Consider the following 23357-nt stretch of genomic DNA (forward strand, 5'->3'; position numbering starts at 1 on the left):
ATATCTTTAGTACACGCAAAGTTATAATAACATAAAAATGACCTTCTGAAAAAGTTCGAATGCGGGTAGCGGGGAAACCACGCAACTTAAAATTAAATCATCATGGATTTGCTTCCTTACAGTCCTAGAGAAAATCCCTACAAAGTTTGAGCAAAATCTAAAATGAGACAGCAATTCCGATTGACGCTTGCATACGGAATGACAGTAAACGGTCCATAAAAACTGTTGTAATCGAGAGCGGTGAATTTTTTTTTTTTAACTTTCTTATTTGACCCTTTTATAATGCAGTCCTATACTCGTTTTTCAGATGCATAGACTTTCCCTGGATTCCGAGGTATAAAGCTAATTTGACTCCACTATTCGGTAATGTGTAAAATTTAACAGTAAAAATAAAACTTTGGCAATCTCTCCTGGGCTAACGAATGGACATTATTTAATGAAATTGAAACAGTATACTTACTTCTCAAAACTCTAAATGTGCTATTTTTTAGTTTTTCGATTTTTTGCGTAGATCATTTGGCAGCTCATAACTTCCTCAAAAATAACTATTTTTGAGTAAATAAAAAATATACATAAAGTATTTTGAATAATCTACATGTGCTATTTTTTAGATTTTTAAATTTTGTAATGGGTGATTTTAAATTTGAAAAAAAACTAATTTTTAAAAGTTTGGCCGCGGATATAAAAGCCAATATTAATCTTAAAAAACAAAAAAAAAATATGCATGTATTTGTTTTTTCAACACCTACATGTGCTATTTTTTAGATTTTCAAATTTTGAATTTTTTAATTTTAAATTAAAAAAAAACTTAATTTTAAAAATATTATTAAAAAAACAAAAATATACTAATCCAGTCAAATAAGAGTTTAACCTCGGAATGAATGCTAATAGAAATTTTTTTTGTTCAATACCTTCGGTTTGGCATTCTATAACATACCTCAAAAGTCTAGAATAATCTCATGTCCGCAAGTCGCGATTTTGAAGGTCGAAGCGCGAATCGAGATTTTCAAAATTAGCAATAACTTTTGAGGTATGTTATAGAATGCCAAACCGAAGGTATTGAACAAAAAAAATTTCTATTAGCATTCATTCCGAGGTTAAACTCTTATTTGACTGGATTAGTATATTTTTGTTTTTTTTTTTTTAATAATATTTTTAAAATTAAGTTTTTTTTTAATTTAAAATTCAAAATTTGAAAATCTAAAAAAATAGCACATGTAGGTTTTGAAAAAACAAATACATGCAAATTATTTTCAAACATTTTTAGGTAATATTGGCTTTTATATCCGCGGCCAAACTTTTAAAAATTAGTTTTTTTTTAAATTTAAAATTAAAAAATTCAAAATTTGAAAATCTAAAAAATAGCACATGTAGGTTTTGAAAAAACAAATATATGCAAATTTTTTTCAAACATTTTTAAGTACATAATATTAGCTTTTATATCCGCGGCCAAACTTTTAAAAATTAGTTTTTTTTTTAATTTAAAATTAAAAAATTCAAAATTTTAATATCTAAAAAATAGCATATTTAGGTTTGAAAAAACAAATACACGCATATTTTTTTTTTTTGTTTTTTTAAGATTAATATTGGCTTTTATATCCGCGGCCAAACTTTTAAAAATTAGTTTTTTTTAAATTTAAAATCACCCATTACAAAATTTAAAAATCTAAAAAATAGCACATGTAGATTATTCAAAATACTTTATGTATATTTTTTATTTAGGTACTCAAAAATAGTTATTTTTGAGGAAGTTATGAGCTGCCAAATGATCTAAGCAAAAAATCGAAAAACTAAAAAATAGCACATTTAGAGTTTTGAGAAGTAAGTATACTGTTTCAATTTCATTAAATAATGTCCATTCGTTAGCCCAGGAGAGCTTGCCAAAGTTTTATTTTTACTGTAAAATTTTACACATTACCGAAATAAAAAAAATAAAAAATGGCACGTATTCAAAATCCAAATTACAACAAATCGCCATTTACAGAAATCCATTTTTTATTCTTATTTCTTAGATATCCGCTGCCAAAGATTTTTTTTGTCTGTTGTCTGCTACTTTCAGGGTCATAAAAAATAAAATTGTTTACCTGGACTGAAAAATTTTGTTTTATTAACACTCCTTACTTTTTCACAGACAATGATATATAGTATAGCTGAACTTTATTCTTAAAACTATCAAATTCATACTTGAACTAAAAAAATGTTAAACATTTTGTGAAATCCATAAATTTGGTGTGGTTGTGGCAAAAGATTGCAAAAAGAATGCAAAAGAATGCAAAAGAATGCAAAAGAATTCAAAAGAATGCAGAAGAATTCAAAAGAATGCAAAAGAATTCAAAAGAATGCCAAGGAATGCAAAGACTGCCAAGGAATGGAAAGATTGCAAAAAGAATGCAAAGACTGCATGCAGTCCCAAAAGACTGCAATCATTTGAATGCAGTCAATTGACTGGGTAAAAAAAAGATTGCAATCATTTCATGGAAAATGATTGGTGATTGCAAAATTTGAAGTCTAAGTCTCAAGTGTAAGTCAATAAATGCAATCTTTTGATTGAAGTCATTAAAGATTGCATTCAAAAAAGATTGCAATCTTTTACAACTCTGTTTGTAAGAACCTAAAGTATTTATGTCACATAAAACCTATAGGCTTCCAAAAAACAAACGTTTACGTAAATTAATTCAAAGGGAAATAAGATGCTAGATGGCTTCAAAGTTTGTATTGGTATTTGTCATTTAAGCAGTCAACTAGTGCAGTACTGTAATCTAAATTACATCGAAACGATGTAATGTTTTCAACCAAAACCCCAAAATAGAATCATTTGAACCCTTAAGCAACGTGTCCTTTTGATAGCTCTTTCCTGCTAGGTTATGTATAATAGCTCCTGAATTCGAATTCGTTAAACATTTTTGCTCACAGAAATTACCAAGAAAACCCAAAAACCGAGACTTTCTCTCTGTCCATTCAATTATACTATAAAGAGAGTGGGTGAATAACTTCGAATTCCTTGTATTATTGTCTACATGGTAAAGTGAGATTCAAGACAAAAAAAAAAATTGAAAAAAAAAAATAAAGAAGTTGTTGATGCAGCAGGACCTAGATTTTCCTGGAAAAAGTAAACATAGTATGTATTCCTGTTCATATAAAAGAGAGGGAGAGAGAACTGCTGTTACACACGACCAACGCCAACTATACGATACCCCAGAGTATAATGTGGCCCACATTCGGTTGAATTGAAAGTGTGCATTGCAGTAGCTAGTTTTTGCCTTTTGCTGATGATGGTTTTACATCAACAAGACGAAGCAGCCCAGTCAGTCAGTCAGCCTGGTTAACAACTGATGCATCATGTAAGTTATACATAATTCATGCGCTGCTTCAGCCCTCAAGCAAAGCCAAAAGTAAAAAAAAATTGATGCCAAGCCCAGTAGTCGTCGGCTAGAATCCTGACCGAGAGAGAGAACAAAATAGCAAATATATATGGAAGAATATGTATAAGCAAGATCCATTTAGAATATGGAAATGTCGGTCGGTCGGTGGTCTTCTATATGGTCAGCAGTCGTTGATTCGGAGGCATTCTTGTGCAAAGTTACAAACCAATGACGATTGGCTTTCAGATGGAAAAGGCAAAAATTTTCTTTACTTAAGGACCACAGCGTTCATTAAGGATTCATTCACAATGAAGGAGCTCTAAAATTGTATGTATTTTCTTTTGAATATGAGATCCTTAGAGAGAAAGGACCTTCCTACGTATAGGTACTATATGAAGCCACATATAGCTGCGTTTGTACAAGTTGAACTTTTTACGATATGGGATCCTTCTCATAAATGTGGTTTGTGGATTTTTCTTTGTATCCTTGTTTGAGATGTTTGTTGAGTAATGTTGATTTGTAGTAATAGTTGTTAAAGATCATCAAAGACACTAATTATTTATTAAATGATTCATTAACATGAGAAAAATACGGTTAACTTGCGGTATTGGGGTATTGAACGAATTAAATCTAGTACAATTATTGGGTCAAATTTGTAGGTAATCCAAAAATACTTCCTTCTTATTCAACCATTTTCCCAAAAAAAAGGAGCAAAAAATCAAAATAAATGTCAAATAATCAGAAAAATAAATCAACTTTTGAAAATCATTTTCATGGAAAATATTTTAAATGAAGACATTTAACAACCACCCACCCTGGCAATGGATCATTGAGTTTTTACATTGAGAATAGATTTCCCGCTTAGAAAAACGAAAAGTCATATTTTTTTCATTCTTTAAATGAAGTTTTTTTTTTATTCATTATTCATAGTCAGAGTTGTTTTCGTTCATTGATGGAATGACCTTTATGGTACCATCATCAATCAATCCTTCAATGACTTTTACAAGGATGTTCAAGAGGAGCAACATAAGCGCTTTGAATAACTTATTCCCTTTCAATTGGTTCTTTTTATTAGCACAGAAAATCAAGAAAATGAAACAAAAAAAAAAAAAATCACCAATACTTTATTTTTTCTGTTTAACATGGAGATATATTTTATAGTGAAAATTTAAATCAAAAGGACCTTTGTGAAAATAAACTGTTGGTAAGAAATATGAAATAGTATAATTTTATAGTAGGAAAGATTTTTGTACCTATGTTTTTCGAAAGTAAAAGATTCATTTGACAACGGACCAGATGATTAAAATATGCTTTATTTCACTTTATCTCACTATATCTCATTCATCAAGATAAGTATCGATAATTTCACAATTGATAATATTCTTGTAACTAATATTTTGCTACTATCGTTACTGTTTCTGTTATCGTAATCGTAATAGTAATCGTAATCGTAATCGTAATCGTAATCGTAATCGTAATCGTAATCGTAATCGTAATCGTAATCGTAATCGTAATCGTAATCGTAATCGTAATCGTAATCGTAATCGTAATCTTAATCGTAATCGTAATCGTAATCGGAGTCGTAGTCGTAATCGTAATCGTAATCGTAATCGTAATCGTAATCGTAATCGTAATCGTAATCGTAATCGTAATCGTAATCGTAATCGTAATCGTAATCGTAATCGTAATCGTAATCGTTATCGTTATCGTTATTTTATCGTTATCGTGATCGTAATCATAATAGTTATCGTTATCGATTTGAATTTATTTTTTTTTTAATGAATGAGAATCGAAATGAAACTTTAAAAAAAATGGGTCACTGTGGTGTATACGTAACTTTTTTTTACATGAATTTTTTTTATTTGTATTTTTTGCTACTTTCTTAATATTTTTCTAACTTCATTAAAATACTGAATAATTTGAATCAGTTTAAAAATTTAAAAACAAAAAGAATAACATTTTTATCAGACACCTAAGACAACACAATGAATGTCTACAATTTGTATTATGGAATGTCTGATTGCCTTGTTTCTTTTTTCGTTGAATAAACTGCCTTCGTACCTAGTCAAGAAACTAAATTTTATTCAGAAAAGACAAAATAAAGAAAAATACATAAAAATCCTTATGCAAAGTAACTTAAATGCAAGAAACAAAGAAAAAAGAAGAATAACTGTCTGGACGGTTGATTATAGGTCGGCCAGTTAAAACAAAAAATAGAAAAAGACTGAGAAAGAGAAATGAATTTGTATGCCTCCAGAAAAAAAAAAGAAAAAAACTTAAAAACCTTCTGGCTATTGTCTGTTGGTTTTATTTAGACTTGTCATTATCTTTTGCTTTGATCTGTAAGTTCTTTTGTGGTCAAGAAAGTTAATTGAAGCCAGGAGCAAGATAGAATAAGGTAGACAAGGGGACTTATACCGTTGAAACTTACAAAAAAAAAACAAAGCAAAACGATTATTTTTGTTCATTGCCTTTACTTTGAGACAGAATATTAATATTCAAGACTACTTTTAATGGCAAAAGGTTAGACCAAGCAACTTCATCAATCAAATTCCAAAAGCCAAAAATCCTAAACTTCTCCAAAAAATCACTTCGTTTGTTTAAACTTCTCAACAAAAAAACGGCCTCCAGCCTTAAAGCACCTTAAACAGCCGGAAAAGATTGTTCATTTTATCATCTCTCTCTATATTGTCATTACAATTTGAGCGGAAATGCTTTATCACCTTCGCTAATGTCATTCTGTAAACATCACGCAATTAGTGGTGTTTTTCGTGTCGTCCTTGCTTCGCTGTACTTCATTCAGAGGACATCATTCCATCACTCAATCAAATGAACAGCTCCAATTAGTATGCAAAACACAAACTGAGTTCATCATTTTCCATTTTTCATGGCTCCTCATTGAATCATAAATCCTCTTCTATTTGAGCAGCACTAATGAATCCTCAAACTGATGATGGTAGGGTGGCGGTAGGTATAAAATAGATGAAGGAGAGAGAGTCAGACGGGTCCCTGTCCCTGTTGCGCTTTTTTTATATTCTACACTACATACCCGTCGACTATTTTATGTAGGTTCATCACTCACGATATACCTTCAGTGTCTAAGGATATTGCGCTGGATGTGTTTTTCTGTTTATTTTTTTTGTTCGTGAGTGAGTTTTATTTTGTGTGAGTGTGTATTTAACACAGAATTGCCTTAGTACCTGCCTTGAAGTCATATTAGAAAAAAAAAACAGCTCTCGAGGATTCGTGGGTGAAATTTGTTGGAAAATAAAATGCAGAAATAAAAAATATAAAAAGAAGAAAAATTCAAAATAGCTAACACTTGGTCGTCCTTGGGCCTTGAGATATTTTTTATTTTTTTTTTTTTATTCAACAACAACACTCTACTTTTATTCAAGTTGGGGTTTTTTTTTTTTTAATATGCATAGGGTAAAACCATACAATACGCCCCAGTTTACAAAACGCCCCACCAGTCTCGTACGCACACAGGTGTTGTTAAGTAAACAAAACGAAAACTGTTCAAACTTATTTAAGTTGCTCGTCAATTGTGTTATTGAGTTGTAGTATTCTGTGTACCCTGAAAAGAAAAAAACTGCAAAACAAAAATTTGGCACCAAAACATATTGCGGAGAGCGCAGACAAAATTTCATTTTTTCAGAATGTATAAAGACCATATCAAATTGGTATATATATTTAGAAAGTTCAAAAAATGGGCTTCTTAGTTCTTTTTTGGTAATTCCTTGAAATCAGTTTGGGTTGCTATATTTTTGAATGCGCGTATTGCACTTCGAAATTTACAAAACGCCCCAGTACAGTGAGTATAATACGCCCCAGTAGATTATGAAGTAAAATACTGATCAATATTTTTTTTTATTTGCTATACGCCTAAGAATTGCATTAAATTACAAAAGGACGACACTGCGGCCATTATGGTCAAAAACGAAAATTATTACAGGACAGTCTAAAAGAAGTTTAGTATTCAGCGCATATCTTGCCATATGGCGTTGAACGAGTTTTTTTTACCATGTATACATACCAGATTGTAACATTTGCGGCCGCAAAGCATCGCAAAATTCTATATTCCAAAATCAAATAATTTTATTTTTCTAATTTAATACATTTGTACCTACTTTTTCCTTAGGGGCGTTTTGTCACTGGTGTGGGGCGTTTTACCCAGCAAATGAGTTACAAAACGCCCCACTTGAACTTTTTTTAAACGATTTATATAAAATATATGCTGACATATTTTAGTACATATGAATATGCCAAAAGTAAGAAAAAAGACTATACTTTTTATATTTACCAAAAAAACTATTATTTTCCTTTATTTTTTTTGTTTTATTGAAGATTCAAAAAAAGTGGGGCGTATTGTATAGTTTTACCCTATCTTTGTGGGTGGGTTTAGGGTATACCTGTGTCTGAACTTGTGATTTTTTTTTTAATACTTTTTAGTCTCGTAAATGTAAACACCTTTTTGAAATTGTGCATTGTGTACACATTTGACTTTGACTTCATATGCTGTTGCTGGTGGATATTTTTTCTTTGAGGCAGGATAAAGACCGTGTGAATGAATGTGTGGAGGGTAAAAGGATAAACAGAATCACATTTTTCAACGTCAACACTCTTTCTTGGATGCATGTAGTGAATATGACATTCTTGTTTCTAGGCGACAGATACTTAATTCCTCAAGTATAATCTGTATTACTTGCAAATGTGGACATAATTTTTTTGTCAAAGTGCATATTACAAAAAATTTGAAAAAATATAGTGTTCAATTCAGAACGTTCTACCGGGGGGAAGCAAACGACTACGTGAAAAACGTACTCCGTTTTTAGGGAGAATTGCGTACTCCGTTTTACGGAAAATTGCGGAACGCAAATTCTCCCTATTCTCGAACACACCCACGTTTCGTTTCCTCCCGGTCCGAATTAAAAATTGAACATTGCAGCCAACCTTAACCAATAAAAAACCATTCAATCACATTCATTCTCGCATCCATCAATTCAAAGTTGTCATTCTTTCCATATTCAACGTCAACCAGCCATCACCACACCAAGTACGCAAGTAGTACCTACTACAGAAAAGAAAATAAAAAAAAAAAAAAAAAAGGAAAACTTTAAACTAAAGAAAATTCTAACAATTTATAAGTAATAGATTAAAGTTAAATATTATCAAATAAATAAAATTAAGGAAAAAGAAAAGTAAACGTTTTTAACACAACATAAGGAAAAAGGAAAAGAACAAAAAAAAAAAGGTACGGCTCCGCCCCAACATTTGGTCCATTCGACCGGAGCGCCATATTGGGAAATCGAACCTCGTGTGTGAAGCACGATTATTTTCCAAAATTTACCGAAGCGCTATATTGGTCAAGTAAACTTGGTGTGGGGTTTACACTTTTTCGACATCGAATTATTTCGAATCAATCCAATCGAATTGTGTGGCCATTGATTCGACTACATCGCTAGCTACATGTGAGGTGCACACTTTTTTCAAGTCATTGAATGCAGCATTTTCGAATTCAGTGAACCCGATCAGCAGTGCATGTACACGGCGATTCTTCACCATTGCAGTGTGCACCAACCAAGAGTGCGCTTTTTGAGCGAGTCTCATCAAATTGACTTGCTATTGCCATTCTTCACCAGCTTCTTCTTCATCGTCTTGCATCATCATCAGCATCTTCGTCGTCATCAGCTTCTCCATCATCATCAGCATCTTCGTCGTCATCAGCTTCTCCATCATCATCAGCATTAAAGTCATCACAAGAGTCCTCATCAAAGCATTCATCAAAGTCGTCATCAGATTCACCATATATACGTCATCAGTTGCAGCCATCATACATTTGAGTTTGTACAGGTACATTTACAATATTTTACCATATGCTTGAGATTTTTATATTATAAAATAAATTTCATTGAAAGTATTTTGTGCGAAAATTCAGTGCGCTTATTAATACGGTAAAAGGGATATATGTATATTAACGGTAAAAATTGGTACGTTATATACATATATATATATATATTGTGTGGGGTATTTACAAACGGTAAAAATTGGTACGTTTTAAATACAGTAAGAAGCGGTAAAATTGATACGCTTGGGTGGTAGGCATTTTTCTTTGTTGAGTAGATTATCACGCGGTTTTTGCTTTTTCATTTGAAATGAGTTTGGAGGCTTTAATTTTGGCATGCGATGAGCTCGTTGATTTACATGCGTCATTTAAAGGAAAATCTGCTAGAGAACTAAAAAAATCGGCTTTTGAAGCTTATCGGGTTGAACTTCAAGCACTTTGGCTTGATGTTAAGAAAGCATACAGTGAATATATAAGTGCGGCGGCCGCTGATGACGTTCTCATCGCGTCACTCCCTGAGGTTAAGGCAAAATATAGAAACTCTTCGGACACATATATTGAATTTCTCAGTGATATTTTGGAGGCGACGCGGCCCCAAGAGGTTAGTTTAAAATCGAATAACGAAAAGAGTGATAATGTCGAATTAAAGCATCATATGCATCTTCCGCCGTGTGAAACGGAAATATTTAGTGGCAATTTTCTCAAATGGCCAGCATTTAGAGACATGTTTACGGCACTTTACATTCGACACGCAAGGTTAAGTCCCGTTCAAAAACTTTTTCACTTGCGTGCTCGAACTAAAGATCATGCCTTAAGCATAGTCTCTAAATTTGAGATAACAGATGATAATTTCGAGGCTGCTTGGGCAGCTCTCAAAGAACACTACGAAAATAAAAGGGTTTTAGTGAATAATCATCTAAGTATTTTGCTTGGTCAGGTGCGCATAACGGTTGAATCGGCAGATGCATTAAAGGAATTGCAGAGCAATATTAATGAAGCTATTATAGCTTTAGAGTCGTATGGTATTGAGGTGAAAAAGTGGGATGCGTTGGTTACATACGTTTGTGCGTCTCGTCTCCCACCACAGACTTTATCCCTTTGGGAAGAATCACTTGCGAATCCAAAGGAAATTCAATCATGGGAAAAAATGAACATTTTTATCACAAATAGGTACCGGGTCCTAGATAACGTTTCAGACATGAACAAAGAAGATAAAGTTTTGAAAAATTCGGGTTCAAAACAGCAATCTTCAAGTTCATTTCCACGTGTTCGAACACATCACGCTCAAGTTAGTTCGCAATGTAAAGTTTGTAAGGGGACTCATGCACTTCGTGTATGCCCAGATTTTTTGAAAATGAGCGTTTCTCAAAGGAGAAACACTATTCGGAAATTAAAATATTGCTATAATTGTCTAGCATTCAGTCACTTGGTAACCGCCTGCCAGAGTGAAAGTACATGTTTTCACTGTAAGGGAAAACATCACTCATTGCTACATTTTGACAAATCTCCTTCGGGGAGCTTTACTCCACAAATACAGTCCACTCATTCAACTTCAGCTGCAAGTCAAAATGCCCAACAACATACTGTACCAAGGGACAGTTCAAATATCAGGCTTTCAAATACGGAAGAAAGCCCCAATGTTTCGGCAAACGCATTTTTTGCCAAAACTAAACGCACAACTCTTTTAGCTACTGCGATGATTCGGATTCATCACCATCACACTGATTTTGAGTGGAGGGCGCTTATTGATCCGGGTTCGGAAATCTCATTTATTTCCGAAGAAGTTCAAAGAAAGTTAAAATTGCCCGTTCAATCGGTTATGGCAACGGTTGCAGGCGTTAATTCCTCGGTAACGGCAACTTCAAACAAAATGTGCTCATTCACTCTCAGATCGAAATTCGATAAACAATTTTCACTTTCCGCGCGGGCACTTGTCCTTAAAACGGTTTCGGACAGTTTGCCTTCCATATCCATTGATATTGGAAATACTCAAAATTTGTTTGACTTTCCCTTAGCGGACCCTTGTTTCAATCAAAGTGGAAAGATTGATTTACTGATCGGTGCAGATTTATACCCACTTATTATTCGCGATGGATTAAAATTTAATGTTTTTCAAAGAATTATGGCTCAGAACACAGTTTTCGGATGGGTATTGCTGGGTCCTTTGGAACCACCCATTTCTCAAAATAATATCGAATATACTCGATCGCTGTCTTTTTTTAATGAGGTAACGGTGGATGAAGAAATCCAAAGATTTTGGAAACTTGAGGAGCTTCCACAAATATTATTTTTAACGGCCGCAGAACAATTCTGCGAAAATCTTTTCGAAAAAACAACGTACCGAGATAAAACGGGTCGGTTTGTTGTAAGGCTACCGTTTAAAGACGATTCCTTTCAAAGTCCAGGGTTAGGAAATTCGTATGAAATTGCAAAACGTCAATTTCTACGAAATGAAAAGCGTCTTTTATATAGTCCCATACTTAAAAATGAGTACGATTCGGTGCTCTCGGAATATATTGATTTAGGGCATATGAAACCAAGTGATTCCGCGGATAAGGTTTGCGAAAACGGCACATCATATGTTATGCCACATCATGCAGTGATTAAACCGGAAAGCCTAACAACAAAAGTTCGCGTTGTTTTCAACGCATCATGTTCCTCTTCAAACGGGAAGAGTTTAAACGATTTGTTGTATCCAGGCCCGGCACTTCAAACGGATATAACACTCTTGATGTTAAATTGGCGGCTTTATAAGTACGTGTTCAACAGTGATGTCGAAAAAATGTATCGACAGATAAAAATATATCCCGATCAAACGCCTTTTCAAAAAATTTTGTTTCGTCAGAACCCGAAAGATGATCTAAGCGTTTTTGAAATGTTAACACTAACATTTGGGGTTTCCTGCTCCCCATATTTAGCAATTCGTTCTTTGCATCAGTTGGCTAAGGAAGTAAATCGGTCTCATCCTCTAGCATCAAAAATTCTTTTAAACGAGTTGTTTGTAGATGACGTTCTTTCAGGGGCTCATGACATTTCCACTGCGGTAGAAGCTCAATTCGAATTAATTGAGGTATTAAAGTCTGCCGGTTTCAATTTAAGAAAGTGGACATCGAACGCGAAGGAGTTACTGAGTCCTCTGCCTAAAGGTTCACTTCTTAACGAAGATTTCCTAACTATTGATGATAAAAGTTCTGTAAAAATGCTTGGCATAAAATGGAAAGCTACTTTAGATACATTTTCGTTTTCGGTACAATCAATACCACAATCTAACTCTTTCTCAAAACGCTCAGTTCTATCCGTCATTGCAAAATTGTATGATCCTATAGGGTGGTTGGCCCCTATTGTGATCACAGCAAAAATACTGATGCAACAAATTTGGAAGGATAAAACTGAATGGGATAGTTGTCTTCTTCCCACCACCGAACAGAGTTGGAAAGTTTTTGTGGCAAGTTTGCCCGAGGTTGCAAATGTAAGCATACCACGATGGGTGGAATACACTCCGCACGCTGTTTCACAGATCCACGGATTCTGTGACGCGTCCGAAAAGGCTTATGCGGCATGTATTTATTTACGAGTGCAACAACAAGATAAAATTACCTCCCATCTCTTGTGGGCGAAATCAAAGGTAGCGCCAGTAAATACTATCTCGTTACCAAGGCTAGAGTTGCAAGGGGCAGTTCTTCTATCTAAAATGATCAGTTTATTGTCAACAGCTCTTCAAATTCAAAATGTTTCATTAGTTAAGTTGTGGACGGATTCCACTATAGTCTTAGCCTGGCTTCAAAAACAACCATGTTCATGGCAAACGTTTGTGGCAAACCGAACAGCAGAAATTTTGAAAAATACGGCGGTGACGGATTGGTCGCATGTAGTTTCGGGTGAAAACCCAGCTGATCTAGCCACGAGAGGAGTATCCCCTGTGGATTTAAGAGAAAGCTCTTTGTGGTGGAATGGTCCCCACTGGTTATTGAAACCTCAATCAATTTGGCCACAAACCAAGCTTGAACCAGTTGATGAGTCAAATCTAGAAGTGAAAAAGGTAAAGTCGTTTAAACAACAGGTCGTACAGGACTTCGAGGAAGATTTAGCTAAATTTTCGAACTGGCCTAAGGCTGTGTGCGTATTTGCTTACATGGAGCGGTTTCATCACTCTTTTAAAAGGCATGGAGGTACAAAATATTCTTCTCCGGAACTTTCATATGAAGAATTTAATTTAGCCAAACAAACGTTAATTGTCTTCACACAACAAAAATATTTCAAAAAAGAATATGGTGATTTAATACAGGGAAAACATTTAGAGTCGAAAAGTTGGTTAGGAAAGTTCAATCCCTTTATTGATGACAAGGGTGTCATGCGTGCGAATGGGAGATTAGCTTTGTCAACTTTATCGTATAACGAAAAATTCCCCATACTTCTTCCCGTAAAATGTCTTTTTGTTCAACTTTATATACAATACATTCACGAGCTTTCACTACATGGTGAAATTCAAATCATGATGCGCATGATAAGATCGGAATATTGGATTCCGCAGGTTAAAAATCTGGTAAAAAAGTGTATTATAAAGTGTACAGTTTGTACTCGGTACAAAAAACATGTTCAAACCCAATTGATGGGTGCGTTACCTAAAGAAAGAACGGTTTTAGGTCGCCCTTTTACGAATACTGGAGTGGATTTTGCGGGTCCGTTTCTCATTAAGACGTATTATGGTCGAAAATGTCGTTTAGACAAGGGGTACGTTTGTATTTTTGTATGTTTTGCAACGCGTGCCATACACTTAGAACTTGTTAGTGAGCTAACGACTCAAGCATTTCTTGCGTCATTTACTCGTTTCATTTCTCGACGGGGAACTCCAGAACAAATGTTCTCAGATCACGGCACGAACTTCGTGGGTGCATCCAAAGTTCTTTTATCTAATTTTCACAAATCACTTTTACATTGCCCTAGTGCAGTTGCTCACAAATTAAAATGGAATTTTATCCCTCCAGGGTCACCCCACATGGGTGGATTGTGGGAAGCGGGGGTCAAGAGTTTCAAAGGGCATTTCAGGAAGGTAGCAGGTAATGAAAAATTCACATTCGAAGAATTTACTACCTTGCTTACCCGAATTGAATGCACTTTGAACTCGCGACCCTTGTCACCGATGTCTGAAGATGTGTCAGATATCGTCCCACTGACCCCTGGTCATTTCCTCACTGGAGGAGTGTTAAATGGTTTGCCCGAACCGTCATATTCAGATCAATCGTTAAGTATTATAAATCGGTGGAGAAAGTTGCAAATTCTTCATCATCAACTAAGCGCACGTTGGAAAGAGGAATATTTAAAGGAACTCCATAAACGGTATAAATGGAAGTATCCCGAAAGAAATGTTCAAATTGACGATCTCGTCATTATACGAAATGAAAATTTGCCCCCAAACGAGTGGCGCCTTGGGAGAGTCATCAACGTGCACGCCGGACATGATAACAAAATTCGCGTCGCGGAAATTCGAACCGAAAAGGGAATAATCACGCGCTCGATTGCCAAAATTTGCATCCTTCTACCTCAAAAGTAAAGTGAAAAACGATTTTTTCTTAAATATAGATGAATTTGAGTATAATGAAAACAAATTCGTAAAAGAGATAAAGGAAAATTGCTTACCATTCGTAAAAAAAAAAAAAAAAAAAAAAAAAAAAAAAACAAAAACAAAAATATATGAATTTATATAGGGAAGGTATGGTAAGGAGCTCGAATTTTCGCATCTATATATACATTTATTATAATTTTTAGTTATTGCCTGCCGAAATTTCAAGCATAGGGATAAAATTTTTATCTCGTACTTTTAATTTTGCAAATTAAAATTCTTGTATCATTCCAAATTTACTAATTTCTTTATTAAAATTGAATTAAGTCATAAAAGTAAATAATTTAACTCTTCATCATTTGTTCTGGTGTGTTGGTGGTTTGTTTTAGCTAATTTTATAGTTGCAAGGTTGCAAGGCGGGCGGTAATGTTCAATTCAGAACGTTCTACCGGGGGGAAGCAAACGACTACGTGAAAAACGTACTCCGTTTTTAGGGAGAATTGCGTACTCCGTTTTACGGAAAATTGCGGAACGCAAATTCTCCCTATTCTCGAACACACCCACGTTTCGTTTCCTCCCGGTCCGAATTAAAAATTGAACATTGCAGCCAACCTTAACCAATAAAAAACCATTCAATCACATTCATTCTCGCATCCATCAATTCAAAGTTGTCATTCTTTCCATATTCAACGTCAACCAGCCATCACCACACCAAGTACGCAAGTAGTACCTACTACAGAAAAGAAAATAAAAAAAAAAAAAAAAAAGGAAAACTTTAAACTAAAGAAAATTCTAACAATTTATAAGTAATAGATTAAAGTTAAATATTATCAAATAAATAAAATTAAGGAAAAAGAAAAGTAAACGTTTTTAACACAACATAAGGAAAAAGGAAAAGAACAAAAAAAAAAAGGTACGGCTCCGCCCCAACATATAGGTAGGTACATTTAACCTTTTTAGGGAGTTCTTATGTAATCTTTGGAAGAAGAATAATTTAAGTTAACATTTCAAAGCTCATGAAAGAGGTTTACTGAAATTCAAAAAGAATACTGTGCGTAGAAGTCTGTTTTTTTAAGAGATTCAGGTCTGTAGCTAGCATTTTTTGTCATTATAAATGAAAACAGCGATATCCAAGAAAAGACAAAATAAATACAAAATGATTTCGGTACACTTAATGGTAACAGATTAAAAAAAAAAAAATAGGCTCGTGCAGAGTAACAGTCTGTTACATAGGGCGTCCCGCAAGGTAGTCACCTGGGACCTCTTCTTTTTATTTTAACTATTAATGACGTACCGTTATGGTTTACGTAAGAGTGAAATTCTTATTTTTGCAAATGATATGATAATTTACAAAAGCATAAGCTCTGTGCAATGACCGCATAGCCTTACAAGATGATCTTGATAGATTTGCTATTTGGTGTACAAAGAACGGTTTAAATTTCTACCCGACTAAATGTCAACAAGGCCGTATCACGTCAGGTTTTTGAAATATCCTCATTTTTGACATTTTTGAGGATATTTAAAAAACCTGACGTGATACGGCAAAATAGACTTCGGGTTCGGTTTTAGCGGCCCAAAAAACATACGACTAACATAAGCGCATCCCCAGATAAGAACTTTTGTTTTTTTTGATTTTGACATTTTTTAAGGATATCTCATAAACCTGACGTGATAGGGCAAAATTGACTTTGAATCTGGATTTAGCGACCCAAAAACTATATGAATAACATATTCGCACATCCAGTTGAGAGAAAAAAATATTTTTTTTTTCGTGACATTTTTTGAGGTTATCTCAAAATCCTGACGTAATAGGGGAAAGACGGACTTCAGATTCGGTTTCAGCTACCCAGAAACTATATGAAAAACATAGTCGCAACTACAGGTCAGAACTTTTTTCTTTTTTTGTGTGGCTGTGTAATGTTACTGCCTATAATTTTTGAACTTAGGGCAGATACCGAAAATAAAAAAAAATGGGCTAATCTGGGCTAACGCTGGGCAAACAAGCCACAGTGCAAAACCAACAATTTTAACACTGAATAAAAAAATTATTTTTTGGGGTTTTTGAGGTGAAAAAAATAATTCCGTTATAATTTTAATTTTATAACTAAGAGTGGGCTTACGAAAAAAAATCTTTGGCTATCCCGGAAACATGCTCGACGCTATGTTTTTCAGTGTAAGAAGCCAAACTTCTTAACCAAACAAGTATTTTTTTTTCATCATTCAAAAAGTTGATATCTGACAGAATGTTCAAATTGTTTTTGAGAGACTAAAATGTACAATGGATGGCGGCTATCGATTGTTTAACTGTCTTTTTTTTTTTTTTAAATCATGTTCAAAACGCTTGCATAGCTCCGAAAGAAATTAGAAATAAAACCTAACTTTTCATTTCGCTAAAAAAAAAACACCCTTTTACCTTGGATAAACACTTCTTAGTTATCATACCAACTACAACACTTTTACAGAATAGGTATTACAGACTGGGTTTTAGGGGGAGCATTTGCCAGTGGGGTACCTGTGCCAGTCCAGGTTTTTTTCCAAACCAACAGAATATTAAATACCGAAAAATCATTTTCTGTTGCACATTTATGATTGAAAACTTTGCACAAAGTTTGACAGCTTTTGGCTGGACACGAAATAAATTAGACGCTTGTGTTAGTTTTTTAATGTTGAGAACCATGATATGAAGGTACATAACCGTCGTAAATTGTAGGTATTTGTCGTGTTAAATTACTTTTTGATACAAATATCTTTTCAAAATTATGTGTACTATGCTGTGTAGAAGCGATTTTTTTTACTGTTTAATTTATAAAAAAGTTATAAGTAAATTTTTGAAAGATTAGCTTGTGGGGTGCATTTGCCATTCGTTTTTGGGTAGGTTTTGCTCTGGCAAATGCAAATTAAAAGAAACGTAAAAACTTTGCGTTAAGTCAATTTTCCTAAATCCTGGCAAATCCTCCCCCTTCTACCCTACACGTGTTGGGGCTATGACAAAATGATGATTTTGGGTAAAGGAAATTTTGTTTGACAATTCTAAAGATGCCAGATGAAAGAAATATGAATTTTTGAAAAACACCTTGTTTTTTAGGGGTATTTTTGGGGCGTTTAAAAAATCTCAAACTTATAAAACATGTCGGTTCTGGACTTATTCATACATGTGCAAAAAATTTGAATCGTTTAGTGAGTTTTGACTGAATAACGGAAGAAACAAGTTTTTAAAACACACGTTTTTTAACCGTTTTTAACCGATTTTCATCGTTTTTTTATTTTTATCTTTTTTTCTTTAATAGATACAGGAATAAAGTATAAGAAGTAATGATAGACCATGACCACGACTAAATATGTGCGAACATTTTCGTGAACACAATTATGAGATAACGATAAAATAAAATTTTAGAATTCAACAGGTTATAACTTTTGACCAAGAGCAGATAGAAACTTTAATTAAACTTTTATGAGCATCCTGATACAATTACCTTTCATTTGGTATATCACACATAACGATAGACTAACTACAAGCTACACAATGTTAAATCAAGAAACTTGCGAAAAACCTCAAAACACCCGTGGAGATCTGTTGCTCCCCGAACAGCCACCAGCGCACAGTGCGTTGACCAGTGGACAAAAATAAAAAAATCAAGCCTATTATATGATGAAAAACCAGTGCTTCACATGTAGGGCTTATATTCAACACTAATAAAACACAGTTTTTCACTACTTAAATATAAGATTCAAAAGGATTAGTGGTGTTCTTCATGATATGTTGATTATTTATTCAAGCTAAGGTTCAAATTGATGTTTATCATTTTTTTTTTAAGTGCAAACAAATGTTCTTGACTTTTTTTTTTGTTAATTATCAAAATTATTATCTGAAGATCAGGTGTGTATGTCAATTTGTTTTTGTAAAGTGAAATTAGTATTTAAAAAATATAACCAACAAAAACTCTTTTTTTTGTGACTCAAAAACTAAATTTATATCAGACTTTAGCAAGCTGTAGCAGAATCTTGTATGCCACAAGGTTCCCTTATGTTTCTACTTTCTTATCATGCTCACCTTTTTTGCTCATACTTGCTCATCTTCAAAATATTTACATTTTTGTAGACTCATTTTCAGTACTAAAAAATAAGAACTTTTTCGAAAAATTGGCTTAAATTGTAAAATTTTCAAACATAAAGGTGCTTTATGAGTTTATTTTAAGAAAACAAAAAGCTGTGGATTCTAAAGCGCCTTTCAAAATATTTCGTTCCAAAATATCGGGGAATTTAATTGCACTTTTGTCATTTTTTGGACAATTTTCTCATTTTGCCTGCAGAGTTAGCTCTCATTCGATATTATTTAATTGTTTATTATTTTTTTGTGAAATTTATCATTACTTTGATGAAATATACCATAAATATGTGTTTCTGAAGGTTTTGCTTATTCAAAAAAACACAAATTTTTTATATTCTGATTTTTGTCCACATCCCCCATACAGTCGACGCACTGTGGCAGAGTGGGAAGTACCGTAATTAAATCTCAGTCTAGAAATTCGACATGGTTGACTTTAAAAAATTCTAACTTCTCTTTTAGGCATCTTTGAAATGAGTTTGATACGTCATATGAAAGGTGTAACAATAAGCTTTCACATGGTATAAAATTTTTTATAGGTTGTCAAACAAAAAATTGATTTAATAGCATGAGAACATAAAAATAAATGTTTTTTTTTTGCTTTTTTTTGAAGAAATTTTATCGAGTTTAAAAAATTCTAGCTCTTTTTGTAGATGTTTCATAGACTTGATCGATATATATATATTGAGCTAAGACAATAAGCTTTCAGATAATTTAAAATTTATATACGTTGTCATATAAAAATTATAGATTTGAAGGTGATAGAATAAAAATAGGTAGATTTTTTCTATTTTTTATTTGCAAAAAATTTTTTTAGGTTTCCCTTCTACCACGTGTGAATTGCACACATGATTTTTTTTTTACTCAAATTTTGGTGTCAAAATGTTGCATCTTTTTTTGATACCAACTTTCTCATAATCTCATCCTCATGATCCTTACGTCAAATCTGCCAAAATAGATTCTTTATTACATTTAATCATTATTGCTAAACTAAACGATAATTTGGAATTAATTTGCATTTACCTATTCGTATACATCTGATGATGGGTTGTTGCCTCAAGACTCATCGGATCCTTAACCATGTGTAAGCATATTATACTCTCTATATCTATGTCATCCTTTCAGCTTGGTTGAATGAGAGCCCTGAGCCCTAAACGTCGTAGTCGTCGTCAGTAAGATAATTCCACAGATACACAAATTAAAGGACAACCTGGGTAAAATTTATTACCAAAGCTTCTCTGCACATAGGTACCTCTATAATACTTTTGCCCGGATGGCAAAATGTTTGTTTAACATTATTCCTTGCCAGCCTCTTCATTGTGCTTTAGTGGACGTGTGAAGTTTTAGTACCTGTGGTCCACCGAGACCAAGCTGCAGACACTCCTACATTAATATATATGGTAATTTAGAGCGCACCCCTCTCGGGAAGGACCTTAAGCTATATAAACATATATATTCAAGTGTAGGTATGGTATATGTTAGACGTTGACATCAATGGTGGCAACTTGACAATAATTAATGTTTACTTGTTTTAAGGATTCCATTTCACTTGGCCATGGGCGAGAGCGAGAGCATCTGTGTTTTTGTGTTCATTATAGATAGGAAGTCAAGGATGTGGTAAACATCAAATGTCATATCATACAATTGTCATCAAGGAAACTGATCCTTAAAAACGTTTGATTTCATTGACATCAAGTATATATCAACCATACGAGTACTTTAATTATTTGAATTTCGATTGTTTTTGGCGTTAACATTTGGGGAAAAACTTTTTCCCTAAAATTTGCCTTTTTTCTCTCTGAAGTACCGAGAGTGACATCCCCCTGGGGAGTTTGATGGTTTTTCCCAAACCACCATAAACAAACGTGCCAATTACAAAGGACTAACTTTCTCGTATTCACAATTCACCTCGCCGCCGCCGCCACCGATTATTACGATGCGATCTGTTATTTGGAATTTTAGGTTTGTTTGATTTAATAGAAATTCGAACGTGCCTCATTGCTTGCTTCCGATGGCACATCGCAGGATATGTATTCGGGGTACCTCTCTACTCTAAGGACTTCCCGTGTTGCTGGTGTGTGGGTTTTTTGAATGTGGGAATAGATTTGATTATATATTATAGAAGCAGCAGACAAATTCAATACCATCATCACACACAACCCTGGTAAAACCAAACAACGGAAACTGCGAAAAAGTGATTGATGGGCTTCAAATTGATTTATGCGCAGATTATTAAATTAGGCTTTTTGTTATCCTATTGCTATTAAAAGGATTTGCATAATTGATTTAAGGATATTGCATTGAGAGAGTGGGATGGAAATGATTTTTGTTTGTGTATACATATACCTTTTATGTTGACGTGATTAGATTTTATCAAATTTGATGAAAACTTTTGCAAAAGCAAGAACCTCTATTGTTGAAAATTTTGTAGGTACCTATAGGTTTTTGTGAGCAAGCTAACTTCTTTTTTGGACACAGATTTGTTCGTTTTATTAAATGAGTTTTGATTAAATTATATTGAGGGGATATTGTTTTTTAAGTAATTGAAATGCACTCCTTAGGCCTACATTTTACATAGCCGCACATAGCCGGGAACCGGGTAAACGGCCCGGAAAGCCGGCATTCTCCTTAAAAAAATATAAATTGGACAGGTTTTATTTTTTAGTTTTTTGAAAAAAGTTTCGAAAGCCATATTTTTAAAAATAGAAATTTGACGATTTCAATTTTTTTGAACAATCAATGGCTAAAAACACTTTCTTAAAGTTTAAAAATATATAAAAACTTAAAAAATCAAAGATCTGGTACGCAGATTCAAGCTAAATTTTATCTGTCATAAATTGTATCGATAAGGTGCTCAAATAAAATTTTAGGTCGGCTAAATTTTTTTCAATATTTTGTATGGGAGCTAAAATTAAGCTCGATCTGCGTACCATGCTTAACTTTCGAAACATTTAACTTAGAGGTCCGAAAATTTGGAAAATTGTTAGGAACAATTTTTAAAACCCGGAACAAATTTAAAAAATTCAATTTTCGAAAAAAATATGGACTAGTAGTACAGGTTAAATAGTACATAAAATCAAGAAATAAAAAAAAAAAAAATGTTACATGAAACTTGGCAAAAAGTTTCCTTTTGGGATAAGAACCAAGTACAAAAAAGTCTATACAAAAAAATTGGGTGGAAATGTGTTTTTTCGCGGAAAAGAGAAAGAGGGTGAAGGTCAAAAATATACTGAAAATAATTGTTTGTCGAATATCATCATATGACACATGTTTTTTGATGCTGAATCTAATGACATAAAAACAAAGTCAATACGATTGCTCTAAGAAAACCTATTGCCCATCAAAAACAAGGGTGCTTGTTTTTTTACTTGAACAGGTAAAATATATCCAAAACCTAAGTGAAAAACATGCTACAATAATAAAATTCTAGATGAAGGTTTTAGATAAAGCAGGGCAAACGATTCATAAAGTTCTTAAAATAATTTTTGGTGAAAGGGTGTTTTTTTGATGGGTTAAGTTGTGTGTGAAAAAGGTATCATAACAGCTGACTTACATTCTATAAATTTTTAAAACTTAGTGAAAAGGTTTTGGTTGGTATAAGAATTAAGAATCTTTAAAATGTACAAAATTATCTTGAGTGAAAGGGTGTTTTTTTTTAAAGAAATGACGAAATTCGGAATTAGTACCACAAAAACTGGGAAAAAATTGTTACACCAATGAAAATTGGTAAAAATGTTTCTTTTATAACAGAAACCAAGAATCCAAACAGTCTATACAAATATTTTAAGTCAAAGGATGTTTTTTTTTTGGAAATAGGGATAATCCGCGATAAGTCCCACAAAATCAATGGTATAAAAGGTACCCTCACGAGATTCATTAAATATGTTCTCTTTCCCATAGGAATTACGAATAAAACAAATCTATAAATTTGTTTCATGTGAAAGGGTGTTTTTTTAGGTGTAGAGAAAATATGGGTATATTTGAAAAAGTGTGAATTACTAGAGTTATATTAGTGGTACCCTATTGAAATTTAGTAATTATGTTACTTCTAAGATAAGAAACAAGAATCTAAAGGGTATATAAAAACACCCTTCCAAACAACTTTTTTGTATAGACTTTTTTTGTACTTGGTTCTTATCCCAAAAGGAAACTTTTTGCCAAGTTTCATGAGTGTAACAATTTTTTTTTTAAATGCCTATTTTACCTGACTATAGGTCCAAAACTGTTTTTTGGTTTTAAAAACTCTATTTCTGAAAATTAAAAAAAAAAAAAAAATTGGAACAAATCAGGGAACATCGTTATAGTTGAAGTTAAAAAACTGTACTTTTTGTGAGGTTAGTTTGTAGCAATTAAAGTAGATAAGCAATTTATTGTTAAATTCTGTTGATTTTGCCGTTGTCAGGTAAAAATACAAATTATCGAATGATGAAAGAATCCTTTGATCTACTCATCGATATCAGAACTATATACTTTCATAAAAAGTAC

The 23357-nt window shown here is 33.2% G+C and overlaps 2 protein-coding genes across 2 annotated transcripts; both read left to right on the forward strand.

Moving 5' to 3' along the window:
* Positions 1–2690: 2690 nt before the first annotated feature.
* LOC129909720 (3-phosphoinositide-dependent protein kinase B-like) lies at positions 2691–9205 on the forward strand. The gene is made up of 3 exons (XM_055986793.1): positions 2691–2779; positions 4802–5093; positions 9005–9205. The coding sequence occupies exons 1-3, from the start codon at positions 2691–2693 to the stop codon at positions 9203–9205; spliced, it is 582 nt and encodes a 193-aa protein (XP_055842768.1).
* A 312-nt stretch (positions 9206–9517) lies between these two features.
* On the forward strand, positions 9518–14758 carry LOC129909721 (uncharacterized). Its single transcript, XM_055986794.1, has one exon. The coding sequence runs from the start codon at positions 9518–9520 to the stop codon at positions 14756–14758; it is 5241 nt and encodes a 1746-aa protein (XP_055842769.1).
* The last annotated feature ends 8599 nt before the right edge of the window (positions 14759–23357 follow it).

Source organism: Episyrphus balteatus, chromosome 2 (genome assembly GCF_945859705.1).
Source record: "Episyrphus balteatus chromosome 2, idEpiBalt1.1, whole genome shotgun sequence".
Lineage (NCBI taxonomy): Eukaryota > Metazoa > Arthropoda > Insecta > Diptera > Syrphidae > Episyrphus > Episyrphus balteatus.